Raw genomic sequence first — 27,428 nt, forward strand, 5'->3', positions numbered from 1 at the left:
TCAGGAGACACCTCTGAAGTGGAGCGAGTGCTCGTGTGTCCCCACTCAGCCCCAGAATGGCAAACCGAGTGCTGTGTCCTCCGCCAACCAGAAGTTCTTCCGGCCTTCATCGTGTTCATCGGCTTGAACCTATCTATGATGTACACTGTGTGTACGTGTGTGTGTGTGTGTGAGTGTGGATGCAAGTGTGCCTAAGTATGTATTTGTGCATGTGTATGCTCATGTGTGCATGGGAGCGCCTGTGTGTATGTTTGTGCATGTGTGCCCGTCCACCAGAATACAGTTTTAAGCCTCTTATCTAGGCAGAGGTCTGTGTCTGTCCGGCTAAGGACCCAGCATCAGGAATTAGAAATGGATAGCATCCAGGCCACTGAACCTCCCTGAGAACTCTGAGACACTGCTACTCAGTCCGTTGTACATGGCACCCTTACACCCCAAGCTGTCCCCTGGTATGGCCTGGGAGCCCCTAGGAACTGGCCACATGCTTCAGTTGAACCTTGAGTGGGGTGGCTAGGGCAGGCATAATCCTGCTGCTTAAGGTTCACACCCAACCAATTCTGGGACCCTCAACAGCACAGGGCCACCCTGGCAGACAGCACTGCCGGGCCATGGGCCTGTGGCTCCATGTCTCTTGTTGCTCCTGAGCCGTGGATGTGGACAGTGGCTAGAGTTGGTGCAGATGGGCAGTGGGAGGGAGAGAGGGAGGGAAGGACAGAGGGAGGGAGCCATGTTAGCTGATGGGCTTGGGAGGAGATGGGAAAGGCAGAGCCTCCTTAGAGGGCCCCCACAGAGGACTTCCTCCATCCTACCCAGCCTAACCCCTCCCCCCCTCGGCAACAGAGACTTCTTCCGTGTTGACGATGGATGTCTGCTGTGGGATTCCCCTCTGTATGCTGTGAATACCATTGGTCAGTGAATAAAGGCGCGTTGGCCTATAGCAGGGCAGAATTGAGTAAGGCGGGAATCCCAAGCAGATAGAGGAGGAAAGAAGGCAGAGTCGGGGAGAGGCTGTGTAGTCACCAGAGGAGAAAGACGCCCATACACTGCTACTGGTAAACGACAACCTCATGGTAAAATATAAAATAATAGAAATGGGTTAATTTGAGATGTAAGAGCTAGCTAGAAATACGCTTAAGCTATTGGCCACACAGTATTGGATTTAATATAGTTTCTGTGTGATTATTTTGGGTCTGGGTGGCCCAGAAATGAACAGGCAGTCTCCATCTACAGGTGGCATGTGAGCAGTGAACGGCAGGGCCTAGAGAGCTTCTGCCCCCCTCTTCACTCGCTCCTCTTCAGGGGCTCTCTCTGCCCTGGTCTCCATCAGCTTTCACACCCACCTGGAGTGACCGCCACAGTCCAGAGGAGACGTGGGACATGGAGATGGTTTTAACCCCCTGGAACCATCAGTAGGCTATCCCAGGCCTCTGGGACCGCAGAGTCTAGCAGGTGCGGAGCCTGCAGTGACCCGGCACAGCCTCCCTGTACCGCTCCGCCCGGCCCTACCTGGAGCTTCAAGTAGGTCTCCTCCGGCATCTCCTCCCCGTAGGTCTTGAGCAGTTCGATGGTCTGCTTCAGGGGCTCGAACATGCTGTCGGTGGCCACCTGCCTCTCCTTGACTTTCATCAAGTGCCCCATCACCTCCACCAGTCCGTCATAGTCCCCCTCCTTTAGTGGCTTCTTGAGGCCCGATCGAGTGACGGTCATGAAGCCTTCAAGTTCAGCAAGACTGCAGGAAGAAGGGACGCTCTGAGAGGGTTCGAATCCTCCCGAGGCGCCACCTCAATGTCAGCTTAGTAAGGACACTTGACTGCCATGCAAGGTGCCACCTGAGAGGGGACAGCCGCTTCCTCCATATGCCCCCTCAGCCTAGACGCACAAAGATCCTAGCAGCTTAGACTAGGCTGATTCTTGAGCCCTAACTTAAAGCCACAGCTCAGAGTGGCCAGCGAGCCTCCCAGATGGGCTCAGCTGGAGCGCATGCTCATGTTGCTGCCCCGATGCTACAACGACTGGCGGGCTGTCCCAGCAGCCTTTCTACCAGACCCAAGGCTTCCTCACAGTGAGCACGAGGGGTACGTGGCTCCCCCCTCCTACCTGCCCCAGACTGGTCACACACCTAACCACAAGCAGAGGCGGAAGGCCCCCATTGGCGAAGTTCCTGGTTTTTCTCCCAGGCTGTCCCAGGGAGACTTGGGTGTCTCTGCAGAGGGTCGCGCGAGCGGTCTCACCTGTTGATGACGTGGTTGCTCAGGTATCGCTTGAACAGCAGACTCCAGCGCTTGATGGTGTTGAGCAAGGCCTGCTTGAAGGGGCGGCAGTCACACTGCAGCCAGCCATGGAAAACCTTGGTGTTCTCACACCTGGACACCTCCTCGTACAGTTTCTCGTAGGAGTCGATCTGCCCAACACAGGCCATGGGCTCCGTCAGCCGTGGCCGCGCTTACCCTGAGAGCCTGCTTTCTGTCTGACTCTGAAGGGCAGCCAGGTGGCCCAGGGTGCTAACACCACCCAGCTACCTGTTTGCCCTTGTGCCAGCATCCCAGGGTGCCTTCTGCTCCTTGTAGGGCGCGTGTCCTACAAGGGGACAGTCAGACGGAGGGGAACAGTACTGGGTGACAGCAACAGGCCTTCGGGAGCGTTAGAGGACTCCCGAAGGAAGCCCCTCAGCTCGTGGAAGTGCTTGCCCACTCTGGGTCACCCCATCCCGGTGAGGTGGCTCCCTCTCACTCAGTTTGGAGATCTGTGGGGACTGTCTCATTGTCTGGATTCCAGATGTTTCAACACCTGGGCCCTTGCTGACCCTGGAGGCCGATTCCTGGACAGCAAACCCCTTGCCTAGAGCCGGCCTGAGTGTGGGACTCTTACTGGGCTCTCACAGAGTCTTATGCTCAGAATCAACAGTCCCCTGTCCTAGTCACACAGGACAGAACAGCAGCCAGCTCAGCACAGGACACTCACCAAGCTAACTGAAGCCGTTCCCGTTCCCACTATGAGCCTGCTGAAGGCTCTTCTAGGAGCCTTGGCACAGAGAAACCCTCCTGGGACACTAGTGCTCCCCCATGTGGCGTGCCGTGGTATAGCATGGCACTCCTCCTAGCCTCATCAGCCCTGAGCAGCTGTAAAACCCACATCTTAATCACACACCACCCAGGTTTCAAATGAGGCCCCAAGGCCGTCCACCGGAAGATGCAGGAGAGGGCATGGCGGGGAGGACAATGCACACAGTTTCAGGGCACACACCTGCTGCTGGAACTGAGCCAGGCTGGGTGGCGTCTTGGGGATGGTATCGTCCACCCGGGTGTCCAGCTCCTCAGGGGTGGGCGCGTGCCCAAAGATGAGGAAGTTCTTCATAAACTCTTGAAGGTCATCCACCCAGAGGTAGGAGTACCTCTCGAAGGAGTCCTGGTACTCCTCAGCCACCTTCATGGCCCCAATGACCAGGCTGGACACTTCCTCCCGCATCTCGATGAGGTCTGTAATGTCCTCCAGGTCTGTCTGCAGGCGTGGGTGGGGACAGTGGATGGGACATTTGCCTTCATGAGTCACAGGTTTGCCCCCAACCCGGAAGAGTAGCTTGCGATGGATGAAAGTGCTCTTAAGTAACCCGGATGGGGAGGGCCTGTCAGGGTGCAGTGCCCCCTTGGTAGAAGTTCTGGTGAGGGCGACTTTGGTCTGTCCCAGCCCACGGTGACAGACCTTGACCTTGGCTGGGTGACGTGTGCCAGGAAGGGCAATGGGGACACAGGCAGGGCACACATGGACTGTTTCGGGTGGGAGTGGGCATTTGACAAACAGTAACAAACCCAGAAAATCACCCTCCTTGTAAGTCTCAGTCAGGGTTACCTAAGAGAGATAGAAGGCGCTTGGGTCTGCACCTGGCCATTTATGAGGTCTGTAAATTCCTCGTTATGCTCTGTGGAGCCCTGCACTGGACACTCACTCTCAGCTGGAGCCCCGCTTCTGGCTAGGAACGCCACGGAGGGTGGTGTTTTGTTTTTGTACATTTCTACACGTTTAATGATTTCTGTTAAGTCTCATTTTTATTTCGCTCTTGATGCCCTTCTGTCCTTCACTAGTTCTTTCTTGTGTAAGTTTAAATCTTCTAGTAAAAGCAGGCGAGTGCACACACATCCCCCTTCCCCCGCTGCACACACAGGACACTGCCTTTCAGCTACTAGAGAATCCGCGCCACTGGGCAGTGCCAATGAGGCAGAAACCCAGAGGAGGAAATGGCTCCATGTTGTAGAGCTATTCTCCAGAATCAAACATCCCTTCTACGAGGAGGCTCCCCCAGGACTCAGGAGGCAGAGGAAACTCACAAGGGCTAAAAAACTCCTGATGCTTACAGGATCCACAAAGATGGATCCTCAGGTCATTTGAACAGTAACTACTGGCAAGAGGGCACTCTCCTACTGACAGGCCACCGGCAATTCCTGCAGGTCGCCCCAGAGATGAAGCTTTCGTGAGTTGTCACCCGTACTTGGGTGGGATTTTTGGGAACACTGCTGCCTTGAGCAACCCACAATTCTGTCAGCAATCCCAATAAGCTCACAGGCTCACTAAGCTAGACTTGAGTGGGGCGGGCTCTTGGGGTTACTGTTGGCACTCTATCTGAGGTGGACTGACATTTGTTCTTGTCTCCCCAGAAAAAGTCGCCTGACATCCTCTTCGTGTCACCTGTCCTCACATCCCCTTGCCCTCGTCCTGGCTGCCACCAGTAGGCACTCAAAAGTTCAGTGTGCACCCACAGAAAGACTTGTTTCTGTCAGTTTAAATGAGATCCCAGCGGAAACAGTGCCCCAGCCTCACGGGTGTATGGTGATCAGGACATCTTCCCGGGTCTGGCTTCTTGTCAGTACTCAGCTGGGGGACAGACTATCCATCAGAGGGCTCCAGTCTGGGGGACAGACTATCCATCAGAGGGCTCCAGTCTGGGGGACAGACTATCCATCAGAGGGCTCCAGTCTGGGGGACAGACTATCATCAGAGGGCTCCAGTCTGGGGGACAGACTATCAATCAGAGGGCTCCAGTCTGGGAGTGACACCGGAATTCTCTCCAACCTGTGTTCCACTGTACCCACAAATGTCCTAGCAATCTGCCTGCTCCCCCACATCAGACTCCTGTGCCCAGAACTGGACCACACTCGGCAATCAATACACTCAGATCAGGCGGGTAGGGATGGTAGCAGATGGCATCTGGGAGAGTTAATCTCCATCGTCGGCTTGACCAGGTTTAGAATCACCTCGTGGTATGGCTGTGGAAACTTCTAGAGTGGCTGAACGCAGGCAGCACCATTCCCAGACTGTTTTATCAGGGAGAAAGCCTGCTGAGGACCAAAATCCATCACTCTCTGCTTCCCGGCTGCAGACACAGCCCTGGCAACCCGACAGGACATAACCACACCAATCGCTTTCTGAGCTGTCATCACCAAACTCTGCTGAGCTAGGCCATAGCCAGCTGCTACCCACCCAAGCAGGGAGACGCAGAAAGGTGGCAATGGACCCAGGCTGACCTTGTAGTTGATTCTGCCCTTGGCCAGGCGAGGGATGAGCCTGGCCACATTGTAGAGGTCATTGATCAGGCCCTCGATCAGCACCAGGAAGCTATCCTCTCCGCCCATCTCCAGAGACGGGTTGTATGTCAGCCCTTCCTCGTCCAGCTCCATGCGGATCTCAAACAGGGGAGCGACGCTCTCCTGGAACAGGTCACCGGGGGCTTAGGGTCTCGGCTGCTGCTAAATGAGGCCCAGCTGCCCGCTCCGGGCTCCGGTTAATGAGTGGCTCTCGCTTGCTGGCTCAGACCACGTCAGCCCGGTGCACAGCTGTGGGCTCGAGGCAGCAAGGACAGGATGGGGAAGAGTGTGCGTGGAAGCCGATGGCTGAGCTCAGAGCTGCCAGTCCCCGGCTGCCCAGCCCTGGGAGCCTCATTTCATGGAAAGCCAGCATTATCATTTTACAGGATGGAGACTGAAGCTGCCCGTCACTCCTAGGACACCGAGTGTGTAGGGCTAGGTAAGTCCTTGTCTCCCCACATGGCTGCAGCCAGTCCATACCTGGACGCCTCTGGTGAGGCTGCAAAGTCACAGGGCACAGGACCCATCTGCCAGGAGAGCTACTGAGATTTACTATGGGGCTCTTCCCATGATATCAGAGGTTCTCGGGTTGTGCGCCATGGGCTGCAAGTGGCTAGGCTGTCCTTTCTGTGGTCACCTCCAGACTCAGGAGGTCCCATGAGATCTGTGACAGATAGACTCTGCCCCCTTCCCCCAAATTCTCTATGACGAGAAGAGCTGCTTGCTATCATTGAGAGGGACTTCAGGGTATCAATGGTCAGTCAGCATGAAGGATGGCCGGGCTTTTCTGAGCACTAACGCAGAGTTTGGCTCCTGTCCAGGGGGCCAGGGCCATTGGGAACTCTCTGACAGTGTCAAGGAGGAATATTCATGGTTTTGATGGCGATGCCCCTTGATCTGCCGCTGTAAATGACACCTTGACAGTTTACCACTGATGCTTAGCAACCATGTGGGGTTGCTTTGTGAGCCTTATGGCTGGGAGTAAGGCCTGCTGGCACCAACAGACTTCTAGGTCTACAGTTTGTCAGGGCTGTGGTTGACATGGGTCTTTCAATAAGCCTATGTGGGCAGATGGGCAGAACTCTGACCCTGAGACTGGATTTTGACGAAAGTGGACTTGAGTCTGCCAGCCCCCACCTTTCAGCCTTTCCTTCTTCCTCCATGAAATGATACAACATTAAGGTCTGCTCCAGCAGGGCCCCTGGCTGACCTTAGACTGTGAGCTGCGTATACGTCTATCATCTATAACCCACCCAGCCTCCGGCACTCAGCTACAGCAGCAGAAAACACACTAAGACAACCACTGACCGGCAGTGGAGATGCGTGCTGGGTTCACACATGACCCAGCTGCCCTCTGTGCTTATGGGAGGCCCCTCTCGACGCTACCACCCTGTCTTCTGCGGGGTTCCAAGGGGGGTCTTTGCCCTCTCCTCCTGGCAGCTTCAGGATATTTTAGGAACTGTTGCATTAAGGTGTAGAACCGGAATGTCCCCAGGAGCTCCCGTGTCCCTGGGTAGCAGTGATGGGACTCTGACCTCTTTGATAGACTAATCCGTTGATGGAGTTGTAGCTTAAAGGGTTTGGGGAACGGGTTTGGTCATGAAGGAGAGCTTCCCCTTACTTCCTGGCTGCCCTGGTGTGAGCAACTTGGCTCCATCCACGGCTCCCTGCCGTGGGGCTTTGCGCACCACAGCCCAAAAGCAACAGACTGGAGTCTTTGAGATGGCGAGCTATAAACTAGATCTTTCTTCTTTGGAGTTATGCCTCAGGTTCTCAGGCATTTTGTCACGGCAGCAAAACACTGACTGATACACCTGTCACAGGGCACGGTAGGGAATGTGCCATCCCTCCGGGGGACACAACTCAGTGGGACTCACTAGCACACCTCGGTGACACAGAAGTGAAGCTGCTGACATCACGGGGAAAAGCCCCTTCTGCCATAACCACGAGAAGGGAACAGGGCTGCCTGGCATTACTTGGCAGCAAGGTGGGAGCATTTTCTCAGACCTGGACAGGGACCACAGTGCATTTGGGTTATGGCAGATCTCAGGCGACCGGTCGTCCTGAGGGCCTGGGATTGGGGGTGTTCTCTGGCATGCAGGACCTTTAGTTTTAAAACCAGGGCAAGCTGGGCACCACAAACAGACTTAAATCCATAAAGCTGCCTGCTTTTTCATCAAGCAAATCAGAAGCATGAATTCCAACACCAATCTCTCTCTCTCTCTCTCTCTCACACACACACACACACACCAATAACTTACATCCATAGTCATGTTGTCCATCAAGTAATTCAGAGATTTGCGGATGAAGCGGTCAAACTCGTCTAAGACCATGCTGTCGATATAGTTGACGTAGTCCTTCCAGGACTGGCTGGTCGTATCTGCTCTGAACAGTTCCGCATTTTCCTGCATACGGAAGCACACCATTGGCTGCGATCTCACTGACGCCCACGAGAAGATGCATCATCCTTGTCTTTGACCACTTGGTTCAGAGACACTCAGAGCAGACGTTTTAAGTTCTTCTAATGTGTTGGGCTCATGAAGGGTTCATGCAGGGAGCTTACCCCCCACCATCCTGTAAGGTATCTTTTTAGTGTTCAGCTCAGACATCACCTCCTCCTAAAGACTGTCCCTTGAGCATCCCTGACCCCACCCACTTTCTCCTTAGCAACCTGCTGTTTCTACTACTACTACGGCACAAGCGGCAGCTCTCAGTTATCTTGTCTTTGGTCTGTATCTTCCTTCGGTGGCCATCTTTGTGACAAGGAGCCTCAGTTATCCTTTCTATAATTGTACCTCTGATGCTTGGCAGTATTTGGGTCACACGTGGTAAAGGGCTTCATGCACAGGGGAGGGACGGACGGACGGACGGACGGACGGACGGAGGGATGGATGGATGGATGGATGGATGGATGGTCGGATGGATGGATGGTCGGATGAATGGATGGGTTGATGGGTGGGCCAACAAGTAGGTAAATGGATGGGTGGATGTATGGCTACAAATATTGATGGGAGGAGAACTGGGTGGGAGGTGAATGAATAGAAGAGTGGATGAGTGGGTGGGTGGGTAGATGGATAGATAAATAGATAGGCAGATGAATGGATGGGTACATGAGTGGATGGGTTGAGGATGAATGGAGGGGTGGATAAAGGAAAGGATGGACGGATGGATGGATGGATGGAATGAAGAACGGGCAGATGGACGGATGATTGGATGGATGGATAGAGAAGTATGTAATAGACGGAAGAGGGACAATGGGTGGATCTACAAGACACTGAGTGCTACAGGGTCCATTGCAAAGATGAATGTAACCCAGCCTGTATTCTCAGGCCAAGGAGAAAGGAGCCAGAGTCACAGGTAACTTTAGTGTGGGATAGAAAAAAATGGCCCGAGTGGCTGTCACAGTGGTGGATGGAACGGATATGTTAACAAAGCCCAGTACGCAGGCAGCGCTGTCTCGCTGAAGCTGGAACTGGTGAGGCTGTTCTCATTGGCTCTCTGGCCCCTCCATTCCACTCAGCCTTGCTCCTCCTGCTGGGCTTCTATCAAACCCACCCACTTTCTAGATGGCAAAGCAGGTGTGTAGCCCATCTGCCTGACACACGCTGGCTGTGATGTGCCACATGCACACAGGGGAGACCTTATGTGTCCACTGTCTTCACTCATGGATGGGGAAGCCATGATGGGGAGACACACAAACGGGCGGCAGTCTGTCCCTATTGACCTAGGGTGATGATGTCACAAGTCCATATGTACTGTAGGGCAGGTGCTGGTGGTGCTCTGGCCACCAGAACAGGGCCAGGACACAACAGTGACCCTCAGGCTTTGAAGCTCAGCAAACGCAGGCAACTGCTGATCTTGGGTCAGGCCATCTAATAAACTCTGTGGCCATTACTACACTTGTTGTCTGTTATTTTAATAAAATGTTCAGCTGGGCGTCCTCTCTCTCACCTCCACAAAGAGCAAGCAGCTTCCAAAGACCCCCCCCCCCCATCCCAAGGGTCTCCTTACTGTGACTTGGATTCTCCACCTGCTCCCAGGGTCTCCTTACCGCGACCATGGCTTGGATTCTCACGCCCGCATCCTTGACGGCAGCGTAGCGCTTGTTCAGGTTGGCCACCCTTCCGTCCAGGTCCAGCAGGGCCTCCTTCTTGTTGTCCTTCCTCTCAAATAGGGGGTTGGCTGACCAGTCCTGGCGGGAAGTCACAAGAGTGACGCACTTGGCTTGGCCCCTCTTCCAAGTTCTCTTGGGCGTGGGCCTCCTTGTCCCTTGCCAGCCTTTCGCTGTGCCCCCTGTGCACTTGTGCCTAACTTCCTCTTGGGGACACGAGTGTGCCATTCAAGTGAAAAGAGTGGTGAGGGGCGACATTGCTTTTCCACTTCTATTTTAAATTCTAGGTTTTATTTGTGTGTGTGCCTGCTTGTCTGTATGTTCACCGCATGCATGGAGCGCCCACAGAACAGAAGAGGGTGTGGAATCCCCTGGAATTAGAATTAGAGGTAGCTGTGAGCCACCCGGTGTGGGTTCTGGGAACAGAGCCTGGGTCCTCTGCAGGAGTAGCAAGTGTTCTTAGCTGCTGAGCTGTCTCTCAGCCTCCCATCTTTTTGTTTTTATTGTTGGTGGTACTTTGCTTTCTGAGACAGGGTCTTACTGCCTACACCTGGGTGGGCCTCAACCTTGGGATTCCCCCACCTCAGTTTTCCGAGACTTCAGGATTAATATACTTAGCTCGTAGCTGCCTGTCCCCCTGCCCTGCACATGAATGCCTGCTGGCTTTGACATATAATAAAATTATATATTTGAGAATTGACGGGAGGAAAGAGTTTTTAAAAAGACTTCCTGGCCTGGGGAGGATAAATGCTTGCCATGCAAGCCTGATGACCTCAACTCAGATCCCCAGCACCCGTGTGAAGTTTGGGTGCTCTAGTGCATGTCTATAAGCCTGATGAGGGGCTGGGGGCAGGGGCAGCTGCATCCTGGAACTCACTGGGTAGCCAGGTTAGTCAGCTGGTGAACTCCATCCAGGCTCAGGAGCCCTGTCTCTAAAGGTCAAGGTGGTAAGCAACCAGGGAAGACACCTGATATTAACCTCCATTTGCCACATGTGCACGCACGCACGCGCGCGCGCGCACACACACACACACACACACATTCAATGTATGTGCACAGACTTGCACACACCAAACACACATGTACTCTCAACTTCCTTTTGAACATATACCCACAAATGTTTCTCAAATTAAGGCCACTGAGACCCATGAGGGAGGCTAGAGAAGGGTCCCTCAGCTTTCTGGAAATTGTTCGAGGTGGAAGAACTGCCATCTGTCTTCCCCATCGAGCAGGGTGCCTCTTCTCTGACTGGCTGTGTCCCAGCCCGGCACAGCCAGGGCCCCGCACAGTCTACTGAGAGCAATAGAATGGAGCTGAGTCAGTTCTGCTGAGGGACCAGGCTCCTTCTGCTTTGGGAGCACACTGACGTCACAGTCCAGAATATCAGGTGAAGTTCCCTGGCTGCCTAACACACAGCAGCACCTGCCGGAGGCCTCCACACAGCCCCGGTGCCTTGCCCTTGGCGGCTCACTCACCTGCATGGCCTGTCTGATCCCTTCTATGTTCTGCTTGGCTTTCTGCATCCGGTTCTGCAGATTGTACAGGACCTCCCGCATCTCCTGGATGTACTGAAACACGTCTGCAACACAAAGCATGAGCAACGTGACCCCCAGGAAGGGCCCACAAAGAGCCACACCCTTCACACCCTTTTTAGACAGGCTCAGTACTCCACGGGGACGCTTCTGCAGCGTCCCACTCTAGAGCACGGAGCGCAAGTTGCCCTTGTTGACTTCCCTGGAGTGAGATGGTGGAAGTCACTTACAGTCTGCCACTGTGGTCATAGGTTGTCTTCACTGCCCAGTGTGTGGGTCCTGCCTCACCCCCAGGTTCCTGGGACTGAAGCCCTCTCTCACTATGAGTGGGGGAGGAGGAGGCTGGGCATAAAGCTGCCAGGGCCTGGAGTAGGAGGAGGGCTGTGCTCTACAGCAGCTGGAGGGTGAGGGAAGGAATTTAGCCACTCTCTAAAGGAGCATTCAAGGGGGCCTGCTTGTCTTATATATGGCGACATTTGGTCCCACCCTCCAGCTGAGACAGTGGAGCACAGTGGGACTGAAGAGTGGCTAAAGGCACAGCAAAGATCTCAGGAGGAAGAGAGGAGCAGAAGGTGGCTCATCCAGACCTCAGAGGGCACCCAGAGTTGCAGGGGGAGTTAGGGCCATGTCTCGTTTGCTGATGGGAGACCCTGCCACTCCGCATCCTTCCTCTCCTTCAGCATCTGCCTCGAACAACAGGGACAATATGTCTTCCCTACTGACTTGCTAAGTGCCTGTGGTAGACATGAGGAAGATCAGGTCTGGGTCCCCCATCTGGAAATGGTTGGACTCTTGGCAACTCCCTAAGGGTCTTTGCCCATTCTGTGAGTGACAGGGACAGGCTTTGTGGCCTGGGCGAGGAGGTGGGCGACAGCAATTCAAGCGACTCTCTGGAGCCTGGAGGCAGAAGTGGCTTCCCCGGAGCGCCAGAGGCAGGGGCTGCCCAGGTAAACCCTCAGAACAAAGGGGGCCTAGGTACTTTCGCCATCCCAGAAGAGTGTCGTCTCGGCGCTCATCAGCTTGATGTCGATTGCTTCCAGTTCTGACTTGATCAGTGGGAATTCCACATCCATCACTGTCGTCTTTATCTGCGGAAGGAAGGCCGCGGAGTTAGGGGTTTGCTCCCAAATCTTGATTCTAGACTGTCTAGAGTTCAACAGCATGAAGGGCCACTTACAAAAGCCACCACAATCAGTATTGTCTTGGAATTATGTCAAATTTCATGCTGGGGCTGGAGAGATGCTACAATGGTTAAGAGTGCGCATTACTCTTCCAGAGGGGCCCGAGTTCAATTCCCAGCACTCACGTCAGGTGGCGCACAGCTGGAACTCCTGCTGCAGAGGGCCTGATGCCTCCAAAGATACCCATGTAAGTATGGTGTTCACACACACACATGACTGAAAATAAAGTTCTAAAAACAAAACTACATTGTATTTCGGGTGATTCTGATTTCTTCTGAGGGTTAAGAAAACGCTTCATTGCTTGCTATCTATGTCAACGCAGTAGAAAGAAGGACAATGGCAGGAAACATATGTGTAATGAAGGCTCTGTCTGCAGAACCTCTTTGGGGTCAGCGATCTAAGTCTGAAGTCCAGCGACGTCTTGAAGGAGCCAGGGTCTGGGAGAAGTGGCTGAACCTGTCTATCACAATGTAGAGCCCACTGCTTCTGCCCCACTCTGCCTTGTGTACCCCAAAAGTAGTTGATCCTTGAAAAAGTGAATTCACAAAACCAGAAAATCAGAAGTATCCAAGGAAGAGGGAGCCATCGGTCAGAAAAGACACAAAACAGAGACTCCTCCCAGGGGCGGAGCCTTTCCTTGGAGGATGAGCCCCGAGATGATGTCATCTCATCAGTTTGTCTGTGCCCAAAGCCTGTGGGTGGATTTCAGGGGAGCCCTGTATGCTGACTCCAACTGCTGGCTTCTGGTGGCTGACCATGACGATGCTGCGATGGACAGGTTATACCCTTCTGACCCGGAACTGGAAGATGACGGGTCTGTGCTGTTGGGGGCTGCTTGGAGTGTGACGCTAGGTCACGGCAGCAGTGGAGAGACTGCCAGCGTCTGGCCTAGCCCACAATCTACGGCTGGGGAACCATAATACCTGTGCTTGCCTGTTCCAGATCATACCTGAGAGAGTTAACTTAGAGGTTTAGGCTCTTGGCTCCCAAAGTTTCATTCTGAGGTTGATGTAATTGTTGTGGTGGACGTCATGGGGGTGGGAATGCCAAGCAAAGGTCACCCCATGGTAATCAGAAGACCAAAGAGGAGGCAAGAACCGAGGCCCCGGTATTGTCATCTGTGTCTCCATCATCCTATGTCCCTTCCATAAGGCTCACCCCTGACTGTGCCAAGCCACCCAGTAGCACCGCAGACTGGGGACTGAGCCTCCAGTACATGGCCAGACTCTCACATTGCCTTTCTCTGTCTCTGGGTGGAATTTAAGAATGGGGCAGGCTGCCTGCTATGCTCTGTGCCCACGGCTCACCAACAGTTTCTGTTTCTGCTGCCGGAGCAGGCTGGCCTCAAGGCTAACCAAGGCCTGGGACTCTCATTTGTCAGTGATGTCTGTGTTAGGTCTCCAGATCGAAGGGACGAGGGGAGAGACGAGGGGAGAGACTCGTCATTCCCACCTGGGTTTCAGGAGGTGCCCCTCCCTGACTTACACAGAAGGGATGGACATGATGTGGGATGACGTTGGTATGTATTACCCAAAAGCTTGGGAACTTCCAAAAGCCTTTACTGAGAATTGTGCAATGTTAGCCCGAGTCTAACACAGACGGCGCTTCCCGTGGCGACGCTCTGAGTCATCACCACCCTTGTGGCTTCTTCCATATGAGTAAGGAAGGGAGACACGTTTGACTAGGAAGACGCCCAAGTGTGGCATACTACGCAAGACAACACCGGCTTACCTCATTGTACCAGCCGACAATGAGCTCCAGGTTGCCCACAAACTTCCGGAAGGTTTCGTTCTCTGAGAAGAGCGTCTCTGCACTCGTGGGGATGTCTTTCTGCTGCTGGAAGTTCAAATATTTGACTTCTCGCAGGACTGCCACCAACTAAAGGGCCAGACAAGAGCAGGAAACGGTCAGCAGGTGACCCAGGCCACGGGCCCGCTGCTGCTGGCTCTTCACAGCCAGGGAACTTGAAGGTGGGAAGTGGTGCTGGCTGGCATTTTCACTCTACTCAGTGGGACCCAGCCAGGGCGAGCTTGACATCATCGTCGTGGGCAGATGATGTCATAATTCTCTTCCATCCTTTCTCCTGCTCAAGGCTACTTAGAGGCTTCCTTAGGGGCTTCCCCTGGGTTCGTTCTCTCTCTCTCTCTCTCTCTCTCTCTCTCTCTCTCTCTCTCTCTCTCTCTTCCCTCACACCTGCTCTGACCAGGGGATTGACATGGCAGGTGACCTCCTGCAAGGCTTGACTCAGGTCTGAAACTGCACCTGCTCCCTTCCTCCAGCCCTATAGTGGGTCCCTCTCCACTTCCCTTTACCCCGGGGCACTTGAGGTCACCACTGCTGTGTGGGTCTTCATCTCTTTGCTTATACTCACTGGTTATCCTCTCTCTGCTCAGTCCCTCCCCACTTCCTACCAGGAGGGCAGAATGGAGGCTGTGGACTGGCTTCACCAGGGTGTACCGAGCCCACACATGGCAGTGTCACCACCAAAGGGAAGAATGGATCTTAAGGAAAGGAAAAGCCTTAAGAAACGCTCATCCCGGCCCCCTCCCTGCCTTCCTGGTGTCACTGTCCATGTCCAGACAGGACAGGTCGTGCATGGCAGTGCAAAGAGGACTCGGCCTCACTTGGCTTCCATCCCATATGCACACTCGAACCATCTGGGTTCAGCCCTGCATGCGCCACCCTTGCTGTCAAGCTGGTCCACCTCTCTGGGTCACGTTCAAATTCACCTTTTCTTTTAGGGTCATGTGAAAGGCAAGCAGACAAGCTTGCCAAGAGGCTCCACAGGCCCCAAATCCCAGCTACTCAGAAATCCGAGGCAGGAGGATTCATGTCAGAATGAATAAAAGCCAGATAGATAGGGCAACTCAGCAAGACCCTGTCCCACAATGAAGTAAAAGAGGTTGAGAGATGTAGCTCGGGGTAGAACATGTGCCTAGCATGTGTGAGGTCCTGTGAGGTCAAATCAAATCAGTAAAAATAAAGAACAAGTCTATCTTAAAACACTCCGCCTGTGTCTCTCTCAATGGTAAGGATCATGGACACCCGGGCCTCTCGGTTTGTAGGCAAAGACCCTTCCATCGAGCTGTACTCCAACCTTGAAGACTTTTTGGGCTATCATCTAACACATCCTGAACACTTGAAAACACTCAGTGAAGCTGTGGGCGCCTGTGGCTCATGCACAGCCACCTCCACTGGTGGTGGTGGTGGAGTCAGCCTGTGGCACGGTGAGCTCAGGCTTTCCCCTCCCTCCCCGCCCTCCATGCCCGCCAGGGACCCGCCAGGGACCCACCGCCTTGCTGAAGTTGACTTGGATCAGGCTGGAGAAGGGGTCGCGCTGGATGAGTGGCTGGCCCAGGTTGAAGTGGCAGTCCTGGTCCACGCCCCCCACCCACTGCTGGTAGATCTTTTCCCGGCAGCTCTTGAGGAGCTCCATCATCTCGTCGTACTTCTCGTACACCAGCTTGGCCTCCATGCTGGACATGACCCTGGGTTGGAGGCGGACAGAGCAGTGAGGTTTCACCCTCTAGGGCTTTCTAACACCCCCATAGGTGGCTGCCAACTGAGGGCGCTGAAGCAGGCTGCCGGCTACCTTCCTCCCAGGACGACAGAGTGAAGGTACCGTCAGATGGTGACTGAGCCGTACATGAGAAAATAGATATCTGAGTCCTTAGACTGCCCATGAGCCAAAGCAAATGCCCCAGGAGTCCACATGGTAGCCTGCCTTGCGGGACTCGCAGCTGGCCATAGCTGTTGGGAATGTACAGCCTCCTTTCCTATGTGGGACCAACTAGACCGGCGTAAAGCCAGTGTGACCCCATGGGTCCCACAGAGTGCCAGCTTCACCAGCAACAACCTCCATCTGTGCACACCTGCCGCATCCCCACGGTTGCTGCAGAGCATTCCTTCCCGCCCTGCCCCACCCCGCCCCCACACCAAATTCAAGAAATGGGGTCTAATGATGTCTTTGCTCTAGCAAGCACAGTGAAGAGCCTGTTTGGTCCCAGTCAGGTGATCTTGGTTTATTTCTGTGAGGTGGAAGACCCTGCACGCAGGATGCACGGGCTACCCGGACCCTTCCCAGCCCAGCCCGGCACTCACGGGTGCTCAATGTGCTTCAGGTGCTTCATGGACACCTCCAGCCTCTCCTGAAGCTCCAGGCTCCACTTGAGCTGCCCAGCCACAGGAGGCATGTTTTTGTGGATGGGTGGTATCTGGCCTTCGGTGGAGGCCGCCATCTGGGCATCATACATGAGCTTGGCATTATCCAGCTCAGTGTTGAACATCTCCAGCATGACCGAGTACCTGGGCACCACCTCAACAAGAATCAGAGGCCGCTCCAGGAGGCCCCCACACATGTACAGGAGCTGCGGAGACATGGGAGGAGGTGTTGCTGTTGCCAGAGTTCGGGCTTCCAGCTCTGTCGCTGGTACTGGCCCTAACCCAGGGTTACTGGGGTTGTTGACGAAACAGGAATGGCCTAACTTCAGGACTGAGGAGACATGGGCCTTGTTAGAACAGAAATTCCCCTGGAATCTTTCTCTGTGTGGTAGCTGTTAAACGGAGCCTGTATGAGCCCGTGCTGCCTTAGGCAGAGGCACCTGCTTGGAAACTAGCAAAGGCAGATAAGCCCAGAGCTCGGGAGATTTTACTCCACTAGACCCGGAGACGCGCGCGCACACACACACACACACACACACACACAAAGAAATGAGGGGCTGCTCACGGAGAGGGGATAGCATGGGGTCCCCTAACATCTGGAGTTCATAGCAAACACCTAGCATCCCAGTGGACTCCCGTAACCTTTCCCTTAGCTGGGGCTCCGAGGCCTATGTGGGTCTTACACTGACCTCAGGCTTTGGTTTGAAAAATACGACCATCACTAAAAATGACATTTTAAGACCTGAGGACCAACACGCCCCCAGGAAGGGAAGGGAAATTTTCAGTCCCCTGGAAGTAGAACGGAGTAGCGTGGGTCTTCAGAGGAAGCGGGAGCCGGGCACTGCCGCGGGCCCTCCTCTGTGGTAACCCAGAGGCATCCTTCCCTGTCACAGCACCTGACCTGTGACAGCTGAGGAACCGGGTCTGCCGGCCTCACCATTGCTCTTTGTGGCTTTTTGGTCTCTGGTTTTCGGGACGTAAAGTCCTTTCACTTTCTGCTAGGAGAAGGTCACGTGAACAGTGCTCTAGAACATTCCAGGCCACGTGTGCCATGCTGATGACAGGGAGACCTAGCATCTGTAGCGTCAGGTCGGGGACGCACAGGGACGGCGGGAGGTGACTCCCGAGGGTCTCCCCATATGGGACTGTTTTTCTAAGTGCCATCATTGTAAAGTGATAATTTAGAAAATGGCTGAGTATAGAAGCAAGCCTGCATTCTCATTAGGGAGAAAGCCCTGGGACAGGCCAATTTTATCACTCTAGGATGAGTGAGGCTCCACCCATCCATGGCCCACCTGCCTCTGACAGAAAAAAAAAAAAACAAAACAAAACAAAACCCAATGATCCGTGGGCAACACTCAAGAGGGTGGGTGGCGGGCTGGAGAGATGGCTCAGAGGTAAAGAGCACTGACTGCTCTTCCAGAGGTCCTGAGTTCAATTCCCACAACCACATGGTGGCTCACAGCCATCTGTAGTGAGATCTGGTGCCCTCTTCTGGCCAGCAAGCATACTGACAGAACACTGTATACATAATAAATAAACAAACAAACAAATAAATCTTAAAAAAAAAAAGAGGGTGAGTGGCTCAGCTCATGCCCAGGGCTGGGAGACTCCCCAGTGTGTCCCCTTCTTTGAGATCTGAGAGACGGGAGTGTGTATGGTGTCAGCTCATGTCCTGGTCAAGGCATCAGATACTCAACTTGTCTGGTTTTGCTGAATCTGTTTTCCCTGATTGTTAACCTTGGTTATCAACTTAACTATGGGCTCCTGCTAGAGTGTGTGTGTTGGGGGGGGGGGGGGAAGGTTTTGGACAGAGACACCTGGGGAATTAGGACGACAAACATCTGGGGACTTCACCCAGACCTTTCCAGAGACCCGTGCTGTGCTCTGTCGTTTCTAGACACAAGCCACACCTGTTTCTTGACTGTGGCTCCCACTTGCTTGGGCTGAATTGGAAATGAGGCCGGGCAGGAGGTGGGGTGGGGTGGGAGGTTGTTACCCCTCCCTCCCTGCAACAACAGATGAGGTCTCCTTTCTGACTTAACTGAAGGTGTTCTTCACCCACAGCTGTGGAGACGCCGCATTAATGTGCATTCATTGCCTGAAGACCCAAGCAATCCTAGACCTCTCCTGTCACCCAGCTCCCAGGGCCCCCACTATCTCTGCATTTGCTTTTAGGTGTAGAGTGCACCTGACTCTACAGGGGAGAGGTCTCAGAGCTCCTGTTCAAGAACCTCCCTCAGTCTCCTCTCAATGAGAGAGGTCGCCACTGTCCTGGGGTGCCCAGGCCACTCGGACTACCTTCAGTGTGTGTGTGTGTGTGTTCCGTACTGACCTGCCCTGGAACACAAGTTCACTGGCCAGCTCGTGTGCCTCTGCCGTCCTTCCCCGGGGTCGGCCCTGCAGTGACGCACGGTGACACATGGCGCTCACCTACCTTTGCTGAGGACTCAATGGAGCTGCAGTCGTCAAAGGCTTGGCAGAAGATGGTAGCCAGCCTCCTGTCCAGGTCCTGGATTTTGGTCTCAAAGTCCTCGTAATCTTCATCAAAACTCTAAAAGGAAGTGAAGGGCAGCCATAGGCAGGCAGCAGGGAGCTGTTGCAAACCACTGACAGGCTGGCAGGCTTCATGGCTTAGATCAGCTCAGTGGTGGAGAGCAGGCATGGGTCAGATCACCAGCACTGCCGTCTCCCCTCCCTGACCCCAGGTTCTGCCCATGCATCTGTCCATTGGCACGGGGACTGTAGCTTCTGTACTTTCAGTGACAAGTGACAACTTATTAGAGTCCTTACGTTCTGGGACAACCCACCCACTCCACCCAGTGTCACTCCATTCCGCCCATGACTTACGGGGTCCCCGGGGTCCAGAGGGTCGTATTTGCACTCAGCAAAGACCTTCACCAGCTCAAAGACTTCATCGTAGATCTGGGTCACCAGGCTCCCCAGGATGTTTCCCCGCACGCCCCCCAGCTCAATCTTCTCCAGCTTCAGAAATTCAATGGCCGTTTTGTAAAGATCCTAGCATGGAGAGAAAGAACAAGAACCCATCTGCTCCGTGCATTCGTCTCCAGGGCCAATAAAATAAAATAGGGGTCCCGGGACCTTCTCTGAACCAGCGAGGAGAGCCCTTAGCTATCACACCCAGGGCCGGCACCGCAGGGAGCACGTGAGGCATGCGAGGGACATGCGTGGGGTGTGCTCTTTAGCTGTTTCTAGAACACGGAGCAAAAGAGTGTGTGTGTGTGGGGGCTCCTCCAGGAATCACCTCTGCGTTAAGAGTATGGGGAGCCAGGAGGATGACGCCTGGGATCTGGTCCAGGCCCCATGCTGGCCAAAGAGCCTCCCTAGATGCTCCAACCTCCACTTCCTCAACTCTGAAAAGTACTAGAAAGGTACCAGGGTCTCTCATGCTCTGGCTCAGCTTCAAGTTTCTCTGTCCCCTGGAGAGCATCCCACACTGAGAGGGATCAGACGGCTGGTGGACACTGGCGCCCGGTCCAGGCAGTTCTCCATGAGGATCCTCCACTGCCCAGTTTTCCCCAACTATGGCGGCCCATGACAGTCCCTTTCCAGAAGATGCTTCAGGGTCATGCTCTTTGCATCCAATCGCTCAGCAGAAGCTTCTCTGTGTGGTAGTCTTGTCTCCACAACAAGGTCCCCAGTGTTTCCAGAGGGCAGTGAGGAGCACATGCTACTTCTCTGCTCCGTCCTCCTCTTCCCCCATCCCCCCTTCCGGAGTCAGGGTCTTACTTACATAGCTCAAGCTGGCGGCAAACTCACTATATAGTCAATGACCCTGAACTCCTGATCCTCCTGCTGCCCAAATGCTGGGGCTACTGTGTGAACCACTGCCCTCAGGGGTGCTGGCGATGAAATTCGGGGCCCTGTGCATGCTGGGCAAACACTGTCAACTGAGCCACGTTCTCAGTTTGTCCTTTTTTTTTTTTTAGTGGATTTAGGGCTATGCACACAACATTAAAAGCCAATTACCTCAGGCAAAAGATTTGAAGACAAAAAGCAAGGTGTGTTGAGAGGGTGAGGGGCTGGGGGCATCTCAGCCGCTAGAAGTGCTCGCTGTGCAAACAGAAGGACTTGAGTTCAAATCCCGAGCACCTACATACAAAATCTGGGCATGCACTGGGGGTGGGGGCTGGAGAGATGGCTCAGGGGTTGAGAACACTTCCTGCTCCTCACAAAGGACCTATGTTTGGTTCCCAGTACCCACACAGCGGCTCACAGCTGTCCTTAGTGTCAGTTCCAGGGGATCCAATGCCCTCTTTTGGTTCTGTGGGCACCAGGCATGGATGTGGTACACACATGCGCAGGCCAACACTCATACACGTGAAAACATCTGTCGCACATGCTGGAAACCCCAGTGCTGTGAGGGGAGAGACAGGAGAATTGCCAGGGCTCAATGGCTGTCTGTTTGCCTCGAGTGAGGAAGGCGGAGCCTGATACTTGTCTTCTGGTCTCCACCCAGGCACAGGAGCACGTGTGTTCACCGCAAATGTAGTCTGTTAAATGACGCAGGGGCTCCTTGTCCCACCCAGCTGGAGCCCTCTCACCGCTCCTCCCCAGGGGAGACCATCTTGACCCCTTCTTGAATTGTCATTTGATCTGTCTCACTCCGGGTCCACACACAGAGGGGTCTGAAGTCTCCCTTTGTGCTAATTGTGTTGGATTAACTTTGCCTTTGGTGCCAGGGACAGCTGAATACATTTTCTTTTCACTTAAACAATGTTAGACTTTGATCACGTCCTTAGCTAGAGGTCAACTGTTTTGACCGGTTCTTCCCCCACAATCTTCTGAAATTATACGTCGTCGTCAACTGTTCCCATTGTTCTGAGAAGTGACCGACCATAAGACATTTTGTGGTTCGTTAACAGTCCGACCATAAACTCATAACAAGTACCTTTCCCCTGATCATAAAAATAACTGCGAGATTTCACTTTTAACCACTTGCTTGCTTGGTATAAAGAGACTGCTCTGCCTTTAACCTGGGCCGTTTGCACTCTCTTCCTAGAGGAGACTGAAAATATGGCCTCGCCGTGAATACATTTTTGCCTTACAATGTCTTGGTGTTGGCTCCTGGCTTTCAATACTACAACATCTGGCTGCTGGTTTGCCGACAATGGCCACTGTATTGGCTGGGGGACAAGACTGGAGCTAAGGGCCAAGTTGCTGCTGAGTTTGGACATGGAGGGGGCCTCAAGAACAGTCCAAGATACAGGAGCTTGCCACTCACTTAGAAATTTCTAACTAGAAGATGATCCTGGAAGTTTTTTTGTTTTGTTTTGTTTTTTTCTATTTCTTCCCAGAGTAAGGAATCCCCCATACATGCTGGCAGATGCTCTACCACTGAGCCCCAGCCCTGGTAGCCTCTTCTGAGGGACGTGGAGGCAAAAGGGAATGGAATTCCAGTTTTACCTCAATGGTCTGCACACGGTGAAAGAAGGAATTCATGCGGGAGAAGGCAAGGGATGAGGGAAATTCCCACGGCACAGGCGGCTTGTCCTTTAGAAGGCAGAGGATGAGGGAGGTGAGAAAGAGAAGACCATAGTTGCTTCGGCTAGTCCCACCTGCCCACCTGTCAGGGGTGGCACTGGCGTGGCCCAGGGTGCTGAGACCTGGTTGCGGGTACCTTAAAGAAAAGCTTCATGTTTGCACAGCAGAAGTCGTAGGCGTGGAAGAGCTCCCTGAGGACGCCCACGGACAGCGAGATGCCGTTCAGAACCTCCTCAATCTCACCCTGCAAGCCCTTCAGCACCTCGTCCGGGCTCAGGTAGGTTCTAGTCTAGACAGAAGAAAAGACAGGCATCCTAAGGCACCCTTGATGAGTCCCCAGGTGGCATCCTGGCACAGTGGGTACTGGAAGAGGACCAGTCCCTATCCCCAGGGCTAGTTTCGTGTCAAGATGACAGCAAAAAGGGATTTTTGCCCACAGCAGATCAGGGATCACCAGGCGTGGAAGACACATGGTGTTCTCCTGATCCTATGGCTAGGTTACAAGCGTGATTTTAATATGCTTTGGTGGCCTGGGTTCCAGCCTTCAGCTGGTGCTGGCGACTGGCTAGCAAGGCACCCTGGGAAAGACGCTTGAGAGCCACCCCAGGCTTGGCCTCGGCTTGGAGCCTGAGAATGCCTAGGCCAAAGAAGAACAGAGGGTGGGGGAAGACCAGGCTGGGGAAGGTGGTCACCATCTCGATGATTTGATTGCAGAACTCCCGAAGGATGACGATGACCCTGGAAGGTGTGTTGTAGTGCTCCGACGTGGCCCAGATGAAGCAGATGGTGCTCAGCACCTTGACGATGAAGCTGGGGAGCTGAGAGAGACAGCCCAGATTGCTGCAGAGGACTCCCAAGGGGACTGTGTACCAGTCGGCTGCTGAGGGCTCTACAATGCTGCCGAGGGCTCTACATTGGTTCTGAGGGCTCTACGATGCCATGGGCCTGCCTCTCCCACCCACCCCAGTTGGCTCTTCCTTGTCAACACACCACTGTGAAGTCAGCTTGTTCCATCTCCTCTAACAGGATGCGCAGGGGCTTCAGATAGAGGACGATGTCATTGGCTTCTTTCAGCCCTGAGTTTGAAGGGACACAGCAGTCAGTACTGAAGGGACTTGGTGAATATGGGCAGCAGTAGAGGTTTCAGCATCCTTCCCAGGAGTGGGCTGAAACCTCCCCCCCCCCATAGGTCCAGGGGCTTCACGGATGGCGTCTGGCTCACCTTGGGTGACATTCATGTAGACATTTTGTAAGGCTGGCCAATAGCAGCTTTTGGCTTTTTCTAGAATCTCAACTATCTTGTTCACCTTGGGTCTGTTTAGCTGGGGACAAAAGAAGCCACAGCCTCTCAGTCCAACCCTCCAGCGAGAGCAGACTGACTTGGGACTGCCAAGACTGAGAAATGTACCAGGAATGTATCTTGGGGTCCCTGGAAGGGCAATACCGAGCTACCCGCCGCCCAAGTGGCCCAGTAAGAAGTCAAGTTCTGGGTGGAAGGAGGCCCTACCTGCTCGTGGATGCATTGCAGGTTCATGAGCCGGGCGTCCCAGAATTCAAATTCCACACGGGGCAGCGGGTGCAGGCCATCCAGCAGGGCCTGAGCCGAGTCCTTGCTCAGCACATCCCGGATTTGATGGGACCAATCAATGATGATGGTTTCGATGGAATGCAGGAGCGAGTTGTCCAGGGAGGAGGGGATCCTGCCAAGTGCAAGGTCAGGATGATGCTCTTGCGGCCACACACACATGGATTGCCTCCAACTCTGTGCTATTGCGGAGGAAACCCACCTGTCCTCCACCAGCAGTCCGTAGACAAAAAAAGCTCCAAGCTACAGGCACTGCCACAACCCACCGCCATCGCCATTGCCACCGCCATTGTCACCGCCACCAGCACTAGCTGGTGTCTGCTCTCATGTCCTTGGCATAATCCAACTACCTAAGGGAGGCTGAAGACTTTCCCCTCCCCAGGGAACAATGCCCAGAGCAAAGAGGAACGCGCACTTTCAGAGATGCCCAAGGAGCCAGAGACACCCAGATAAACACCATACAACATGGCCTGTACTGGGGGCTTAATGTACAATCCCTGAAGGACCAGTCAGGATGGAACTTAGAAGTCATTGTCCAATGGTTGTTTGTGGACAAGTTCACGCAGGTAACTTTTGTTTTTCAATTGTTTCATATACCAGGGTGCCTCAAGAGTCCCTTGACCTCTGGCTGCCACCATCTCTACACCTTGACTTATGCCTTCCTGTCCAACATCCCTCCTACTCCCTCCGCTGCCCTTCAGCATGGGGTCTCAAAGCCAGCGTACGAGGCTACCCTTGGAGCCTCGTCGGGACTACCCTTGTGTGTAAATGGGGAGGCGACTACATGTAGGTGGGTCCCCCTCCTGGGTGTAGACACTGCAGGATGGTTGGATAGGGATTCCCAGGGGCTCCAGTGTCTGGTGCCCTCTCCTACAGACTTGGTGCTATCCCACACTTGAGCGTCCCACGAAAGCCAAGGCCTTCCACCTGCAGTTACGTCTGAAGTTCATGGTCCCCCTCCGGCTGCCGCCTACCTCTCCATGGATTCTAGCGTGCCGTCCAGGCTGCCCAGGTGCTCTGGGATGGGCAGCAGAGTTTTCCCCTTGATCTTGCCTCCCATCACAAACATTTCGTTCTTCAGCCTGTGAACTTGCTTGACAATATCTTCTGAGACCACCCGGGGCCAGCCATCCATGTTCTCGCTCTGGTTTAGCAGAGAATAGAGCACCTGAAAGGGACATGACAGTGACTCTACCTGACTCTGCTCTTCTGGAGGATTTGGAAGACCTTTGTGCCCGGAGCTTTCTCCTGGAGATGGGGCAGCTGGAGTTCTTGGAGCAGTAATGGCCCAGCTACCTGTCTTTGAGCATCTGAACCATCACCACACCTCGCCCCATAACACATTTATGCTACATACCTTGCAGGAAGTTTAGGGTGAGGGCTGAGAAAGGCTGAGTTATATCTCTAGGCACACACACACACACACACACACACACACACACACACAGTCCTACCTCCTGTATCTTACTATGTGGATGCAGCTGGAAACAGTCGTGTGTATGTGTGTGACACACACACATGAACCCATACATGAATCCATGCAGAGGTATGTGACCATGTAGAGGTCACACAGGCCAGTGTGTTTTCCATCTTTTTTTTAAAAGATTTATTTATTATATATAAAGTGTTCTACCTGCATGTTTGCCTAGACACCAAAGAGGGCACCAGATTTCATTACAGATGGTTGTGAGCCACCATGTGGTTGCTGGGAGTTGAACTCAGGACCTCTGGAAGAGCAGTCGGTGCTCTTAACCTCCGAGCCATCTCTTCAGCCTATCATCTTCTTCTTTGAAGCAAAGTCTCTCACTGAACCTGGAACATTTGCCATCTGGACTGGCTGGCCAACATGCCAATGGATCCTCTTGTCTCTACCTCCCGGGGTTTTGATTGCAGAACCACTAACTTTTATGTGGTGCTGGAGATGGGAACGTGTGCCCTCATGTTTGTGCAGCAAGCCCTGTGCCCACTGAGCCATCTCTGCCCGGGCTAATATGGCCTTTAAAGAGGCAATGAGGTCAGTTAGACCAGTAGGCTGAGCCCCAACCTCGTAGGACTTGAGTTCTCATAGAAAGAGATAAGGACAAAAAATTCATCCCAAAGGGAGCAGGAAGAGATGGTCATCTACCAGCCAAGGTCAGGGCTGCGGTAGGAGAGGGCCAGCTGGGCCCTGACCTTGGGCTCCCAGCTTCAAGAGCATCTGGAACTACAGATGGCCGCTGAGTTGATGGCGGCCTTCTCACTGAGGCTTCCCACTCTCGACGTCCAGGCCCTGCTCACCAGCCAGCCTTCTGGCTTCATGTTTCTCTTTGATGAAGCACAGGCAGGGTCCCGGGTCCTTCTGTTCTATTACGACTGGGAGTGCTAAGTCACCCAGCCTACTGGTGTGGCCCACCAGAAGCTATCCTCCACCCCATTGAATCTGCTGAGGGCAGGTACCAGGGCATGACAGTGGCATAGAGGGATAGGGAAATAGGAATGGTCGTGGAGCTAGCTGGGGCTCCTGCCACATCGCTTGGAGCAGGTCTGTCTGCATTTCCAGCCGGCTCTCAGGTGAGGCCACTGGGCTTGCACACTGCAAGAGCAATGAGGACTTGGGCCCCTCACTCCGAGTCCTCCCAAAGCCTCGGTGCTCCGGCCCCACCCTGCCAGTCTAGGCACGCGTACCTCTTCCACAACAGCGATCAGCTGGTCCACGGGTGTGGGGCTGATGTCCCCGTAGAGGAGGCTGGTCTTATAGTTGTCCTTGGTGATGTTCTCTGGCTTTGTCTTGATAAAGTAAACACCCTTGGACTTGAGGGACTCTGGGAAGCCCAAGCAGGGGACGATCATGCCCGCAGCATTGAGTGTCAACACCAATACAGACGCATCAGTTTTGTCAAAGAACTCCGCGAGCAGGGCCATGTTCTCCTCGGCTCCGATCAGTTTGCCCCACTTGTCTGCCTTGTACTTGAGGATGATGAAAGACACCGCCTCCAGATACTCGACTCTGACATCCGGCATGATGGTCATTGTCCCCTTTCCTTATGGTACAGTCTGCTGAAAACAGGCGGGTGTCGGCTGCTTTCTGAGCTCCCAGAAACCCCACAGAATCCCTGTTAGCCACGCCAGTGGAAGGGGACTCACTGGCCTTTGTTTTTATCTGTTGGCTCGGCTGTTGACAAGGGAGGGGCCCCTGTTCCTGGTGCGCGGGGTCAGCAGGTCAAAGGTGTATACTTGTGTTATCGTGACCATAAGATTAAATAAACTGGAAAAGACAGAGGGGGACATGGAGGCGGGGAGAGAGAAGTGGCCACATCAGCGTGGGGGTGGGGTGGGCAAGGCGAAAGGGGACAGGGATGAGGGAAAGTTCGAAAAGAAACTGAGGAAGGATACCCAAGAGTGACCTCTGACCTCCATGTACACGCACACACAACACACACACATACAAACTTGGGCTGCTCAACTAACTCCTCTAGGGCTCTGTGTTTCAGTCCGTTCTAGAACCAGCCATTGTCAGTGTCAGTGTTTGCAGGCCACATCGGAAGCCATCGGGTCCCAGCCTTTGACTTGGGCAAAGCCAAGGTTGGAGGCTTCTGAGGTGTTACGGCATACAGGTCCTCAGAGCCACATCTGAGTGAGGTGGTGCTGTGCAGTTTCAGTGACCCAGGGCTTTCCTAAGTGCCCAAGGCTTCTCGGTGACAGGAGGCAAGGTCAAGAGAGAGGAGGAGGAGAGCCAGGGAAGAGAGTGGTCCGCGAGCCAAACCTGTCTGGTTTGGGCCCTTCTGTGAACAAGGGGAA

The 27,428-nt window shown here is 53.9% G+C and overlaps 1 protein-coding gene across 2 annotated transcripts in view; it reads right to left on the bottom strand.

The window, feature by feature from the left end:
* The window catches only part of Dnah17 (dynein axonemal heavy chain 17), a 104,584-nt gene extending 77,924 nt beyond the window's left edge, over positions 1 to 26,660 (bottom strand). For both annotated transcript variants that reach the window (XM_050140222.1, XM_050140223.1), the window contains exons 1-21: positions 26,316 to 26,660; positions 24,626 to 24,819; positions 23,574 to 23,766; positions 23,289 to 23,388; positions 23,057 to 23,142; positions 22,759 to 22,884; positions 22,203 to 22,355; positions 21,989 to 22,075; positions 19,412 to 19,579; positions 18,999 to 19,115; positions 16,502 to 16,767; positions 15,693 to 15,888; positions 14,132 to 14,278; positions 12,199 to 12,307; positions 11,163 to 11,266; positions 9,628 to 9,768; positions 7,838 to 7,981; positions 5,517 to 5,699; positions 3,244 to 3,498; positions 2,232 to 2,401; positions 1,507 to 1,729 (exon numbers count right to left, since the gene is read on the bottom strand). In XM_050140222.1, the coding sequence (XP_049996179.1) occupies positions 1,507 to 1,729; positions 2,232 to 2,401; positions 3,244 to 3,498; positions 5,517 to 5,699; positions 7,838 to 7,981; positions 9,628 to 9,768; positions 11,163 to 11,266; positions 12,199 to 12,307; positions 14,132 to 14,278; positions 15,693 to 15,888; positions 16,502 to 16,767; positions 18,999 to 19,115; positions 19,412 to 19,579; positions 21,989 to 22,075; positions 22,203 to 22,355; positions 22,759 to 22,884; positions 23,057 to 23,142; positions 23,289 to 23,388; positions 23,574 to 23,766; positions 24,626 to 24,819; positions 26,316 to 26,660 (3,507 nt within the window). The remainder of the gene's footprint in view (positions 1 to 1,506; positions 1,730 to 2,231; positions 2,402 to 3,243; positions 3,499 to 5,516; positions 5,700 to 7,837; positions 7,982 to 9,627; positions 9,769 to 11,162; positions 11,267 to 12,198; positions 12,308 to 14,131; positions 14,279 to 15,692; positions 15,889 to 16,501; positions 16,768 to 18,998; positions 19,116 to 19,411; positions 19,580 to 21,988; positions 22,076 to 22,202; positions 22,356 to 22,758; positions 22,885 to 23,056; positions 23,143 to 23,288; positions 23,389 to 23,573; positions 23,767 to 24,625; positions 24,820 to 26,315) is intronic.
* Between the last annotated feature and the right edge of the window lie 768 nt (positions 26,661 to 27,428).

Source organism: Alexandromys fortis, unplaced genomic scaffold (genome assembly GCF_014885135.2).
Source record: "Alexandromys fortis isolate MF-2015 unplaced genomic scaffold, M_Fortis_MF-2015_v1.1 scaffold_39, whole genome shotgun sequence".
In the NCBI taxonomy this organism is placed as follows: domain Eukaryota; kingdom Metazoa; phylum Chordata; class Mammalia; order Rodentia; family Cricetidae; genus Alexandromys; species Alexandromys fortis.